This window comes from Marmota marmota, unplaced genomic scaffold, assembly GCF_001458135.2.
Source record: "Marmota marmota marmota unplaced genomic scaffold, marMar, whole genome shotgun sequence".
In the NCBI taxonomy this organism is placed as follows: domain Eukaryota; kingdom Metazoa; phylum Chordata; class Mammalia; order Rodentia; family Sciuridae; genus Marmota; species Marmota marmota.
Window position 1 is genome coordinate 3,005,674 of NW_026000241.1, and position 4,557 is coordinate 3,010,230.

The 4,557-nt window shown below is 60.6% G+C and overlaps 1 protein-coding gene across 3 annotated transcripts in view; it reads left to right on the forward strand.

Annotated features, from left to right (window-relative positions):
* The window catches only part of Pkn1 (protein kinase N1), a 39,317-nt gene that overhangs the window by 14,852 nt on the left and 19,908 nt on the right, over positions 1-4,557 (forward strand). Inside the window, exons 1-2 of one of the 3 annotated variants that reach the window (XM_015489150.2) lie at positions 3,592-3,717; positions 4,394-4,557. The exons of the other annotated variants lie outside the window; for them this stretch is intronic. Of the exons in view, the coding sequence (XP_015344636.1) occupies positions 3,679-3,717; positions 4,394-4,557 (203 nt within the window). The 5' untranslated portion in view covers positions 3,592-3,678. Of the gene's footprint in view, positions 1-3,591; positions 3,718-4,393 lie in introns of those variants that run through there. 3 annotated transcript variants of the gene reach the window in all.

The window sequence follows — 4,557 nt, forward strand, 5'->3', positions numbered from 1 at the left end:
CCCCGGAGCTGCCGGGGCTCCCCGGACGCGGGCGGCGAGGGCGGGGACCCCTCTAGCGCCTGGTGTCCTCTCCCTTGGCCGGGACCGGAGAGCCAGCGCGGCCCCCTTCTTGGCAGGTGGAGGCACAGACGTGGTCCGTGGAGGGGGTGCTGGCCCAGAGGCTCTTACCGCACCTCCAATCTCGGCCCCTCCCGAGAATTTGTGGGGACGCAGTGGAGACCCCCCCTTGGGTGTCTGTGGCTGGCTGTGCATCCCGATGTCTCTGGTCCGCGTTTCATCCCCCTCCTCAGCATTCGATTCCTGGCAGGTGCCGCTTCACCTGGGACAGGTGTCTGGCACCGTGCCCCTGAGGGGAGGAGGCTGCCCGGCTCGTGCCCCTCCCCCGCACAACAAAGCTCCCGCCACCCCGCCTCCAGACTGAGCTTTACTATGGTCCCGACGCCACCCAGATAGGCACCTGTTGGCGGAAGTGCCCGAGTCACTTCATTAGATTAGGGGATTGGGGACCCTACACCCACCCTTCAGGCTGCCAGAGGCTGCGTGCTGGAACCTTATCCCAGGTGGGGAGTGTCCATATCCACGGACCAGGATGCTCCCGTACTTAGAATCCTACACACATGCATGGGTGGCACTGCTGGGTCACCCTCGAACCCTCTACATACAGAGACACAGTGACTGGCACCAGCCTGCTGCTCAACCAGGTTGCCTGGTGCCACTTGGTGGGCATCACTGCCCTGGACTCACCTTCCCCTCCCATCACAATCTGGGGCCACGGTGACCTCTGACCCTCTTGGTTCAAGGACCCAAATCTTGAGAAGTGTGTGTCGCTCTGCCTCCACTCGTGCTTCACCATCCAGTCCATTGTCCTGTGGTTGCTGTGTAACCAGGTTTTCATCTTCTATACCTGCCTCCGTCCCCTCTGTGTCTTCCCTGTGCCCCCTTCCCCCCAGTCCTGCTGATGGCCTGCCAGCCTTGCCGAGGAGCTGGGCGTATCTGGTGTTGCCGATCACACAAGGTCAGACCTCGGGGCTGGGATGGGCCTGGGTCCCTGCCTCCACCCACAGGCCAGGAAGGGCTGTGTAGGAGTCCCCTGGCGCATGCATGCGCTTGGCGTGTGCCACACATGACCCACAGGGAGGCTGTGATTCCTGGAATGAGGCTGGACCCATGCCCTGGTCCCTGTCCCTGCCACTTGCCCACTTTCTTCTCCCTTCCTGGTCATCCCTTTCTTGTGGCTGCTTGGGCTTGCTGCCCTGTCCCTCCGTCCCAATGTGTGCCTGTCTGTTCTGTGTCCGGCGAACGGATGTCCTGTTCAGATTCCTGAACCGCCCAAGGCATTGAAATCTCAGGACGTGGGGGTCTAGGTCCCTGGCTGCTCTGGGAAGAGGGGAATTCTGGGAGGTGGGCACTCTGGGTCTGGTGTCTCCTGCTCCGGGGTGAGAGGTGGAGGAGTAGGGATTCTCCGAGGCCATGCCAGGCCTGGTTCCTGGATTCCCCTTCTGGCCCTCAGGTGACCCTTTGCCCCTGGGTAGCAGTGAGTCACCCAAGGGTAGGAGGACCCAGGAGGCCGGGCCTCCCTCCTTCCCAAGCTTCCTCCCTGCTTTGCATATTCTCAGGCCTCAGCTGTTGGGGGTGGGGCTAGGGAGGTCACTCCTCCTCTCTGCCTGGACTTCCCCCATTTGAGCTGGCCCTGCTCCTGGCTCTGTCTGCTGTGCCTGCTGGGGACAGGGTGGGGCTGGCAGCAGGGTGGTGGGTGGAGCCCAGTTGGGCCAGGGTGGTATTAGGTGAGCCTAGGTTTCAATTCCAGCACTGTCCCTTCCTAACTGGATGCCCTGCACCAAATGCCTTCCCTTCTCGGAGCCTCCATTCTGCCAGGGGGAGCCGGGCCTAGAGAGCTGGAGAGAGAAACAGGCATGGGCCACACTCAGTGGGCAGAGGTGTTCTTTGGGGCTGGGTCCTTCTTTGTGGTGGGGGCTGTCCTGTGCACTATGGATGTTGACCAGCATCCCTAGAATCAGCCTGATAGATGCCACCTCCACACCCCCAGAGGTGACAAACAAACTGTCTCCAAACATTGCCACGTGTCGTGTCCCCTGGGGTGAGGACAAAATCAGTTTCCTCCCATGTAAAGTGGGGGAGCAATGGCAGCAGCTCAGGGGTGTCCTGGGGGATGGTAGGGTCATGGAGTTAAGTTCTTGGCCTGTGATGGTCCAGCCTGGGGGCAGCTGCCCTTGAGGTCAGGAACCAAGGAGGACTTTCCTCACCTATGAAACGGAGTCTCAGAGCCAGGGGATATAATGCAGTGGGGACCTCCAGCTCTCGTGGGGTTTCTGAGTGCTCTTTAAATCTTGGCCCTGCTTCCTGTTGACTGTGGGCAAGTGCTCTGGACCTCAGTTTCTTCATCTTGGAGATGGGTTGATAATAGCACCTATGTCACAGGACTGTGCTAGCTGAGACCTGGGGGAGGTTTGTAGTATCTGCTGTTGCTATTTTTGGTGGTGCTGGGGATGGAACCCGGGGCCTTGCGCATGGTAGACCAGCGCTCGGCCACCAGCTCCACCCCAGCCTGCATCTATTATGGATAGGTGAGCTTTTTAACTGTGTGCTCAGCAAGTGGTTTGTGGGCTGCTTGTTTGGAGGACTTTGTTGTCCCTGCCCCCCAGTGCTATTTTCTCATGGTGCTGGCCTCAGGGAGGTACCCCTAGGCCTCAGGGCTGTGGCCAGCAGCAGTTGCTGTCTGGACAGGGAGGAAGCAGGAAGTCAGGACAGCCTGTCTGCAGGAAGGGGGCCTGGCCTCTGCAGGACTGCCTGTTCTGACCCCAAAGGGGAAGCTGGGGACACAAGGCCAGTGGGAGGGTGTGCCTGGGTAGGTAGTACTGGGGCTAGAGGCCGTGGTGCCTGGGGAAGTGTGCGTGTGGCGTGAGCACGTGAGCTGTGTGCACTTGGGCAGGTGGAGTGTGTATTGTGTGGGGTCTGGAGTGACCCAGATAAGAATTCATAGGCATTTGCATATGAGTGTGCATGCAGGTGGGAGTAGGAGTGTCACAGGTGAGCCTGGGCGCACACCTGAAGTTGTGGAAGGGAAGTGTGCTCATAGTTATGAGCCCTGTCCTATGCACACATACATAGGTATGCATGTGTGTACCTGTGAGCCTGCACATATTTGTGAACCTGTTGTGTGTGTGTGTGTGTGTGTGTGTGTGTGTGTGTGATGTTGGGGATGGAACCCGCTGCCCTCTGCATGCTGGGCAAGCCAGCCCCAGGCCAGCCCCAGCCCGTTGAGGGCCTATAGTAACTGCTGTTCCATATACACGCCTGTGTTCCATGTACACACCTGCAGACCTGTAAGTGTGTGCATCTTGTGACCCTGTGCACCTTCCTTTAGATGTATGAAAGCATGCACACACCCATTGTCCTCTGGAGCCTGTGTGCCCTCACGGGAACCCTTTTGCCATGTGCACACTTTGGGTATCCACACTGTGGACATCTGCAGGGAGCGAGGGCTGTCTCTGGGGTGCCCTGAAAAAGCAGGCACGACCCTGAGGGCCTCTCAGATGCCCCTGAGCTGGCCTGGCGCAGGGGGTGCTGGGAGCTGGCAGGAAAGAGGAAGTGGTGGCCCAGAGGCCCTGGCAGGGCTGAGGTTCAGGAAGAGGGCGGGGCCCTCAGCCTGGACCCAGGATGGCGGAGGCTGATTTCCCTAAGGAGCAGGAGCTGGAGGTGGGAGCTGGGGTCCCTGCGGGTGTGTGTGGAAGGGGACCCCGAGTGACACCAGCTGGAGGCCCTGCCCTGGGTACCTCTTGGTTGGCGACTGTGGAGGGGACGCGGTGTGGTTGTCAGTTCTGTGCGGAGGGTAAACATATCTGGGGCCTCCAGGGCTCGTAGGTTGGGGAGACAGGAAGAAGGAGATGGTTCTGCTCTGTGGAGTCCCAGTTTTAGGAGGCAGAGGGAAGGGTCTACTTTTGAGGCCTCCTAGTTTGGGGGTACATTAGCATGTGAGGCCTGTCCCTGGGATTTCCTCGTTTGGGGTACAGTAGAGGGAACACAGGGCCTTCCTCAGGACCTCCTAGTTGGGGGTGCAGCCGTGGGGAGAAGGCATCTTCCCTCAGGTGCCTCCATGGGGGCAGTAGGGTTGCCCCTGGACCCCACTGCATATAGGACAGGTGAAGGGAACCGGACTGTACCTGGGGTCCTCTGGTCTAGCGGACAGGGGGAGAGGAAGGCCTTGCTCTTGACCTGCTCTCCGACGTTCAGTTTGGGGGACAGGCAGCAGTTTGGGGTCAGAGGTGGAGCAAGTGCTGGAAGGTGCCGAGGGTGGACACAGGCCAGGGCGGCTGTGTAGTGGGGGCTGCACCCAGAGTCCCCCTCACCACCCGCCTGCCGTGTCCCCCCTCAGAGCGAGCCACGCAGCTGGTCCCTGCTGGAGCAGCTGGGCCTGGCTGGGGCAGACCTGGCGGCCCCCGGGGTGCAGCAGCAGCTGGAGCTGGAGCGGGAGCGGCTGCGGCGCGAGATCCGCAAGGAGCTGAAGCTGAAGGAGGGGGCCGAGAACCTGCGGCGGGC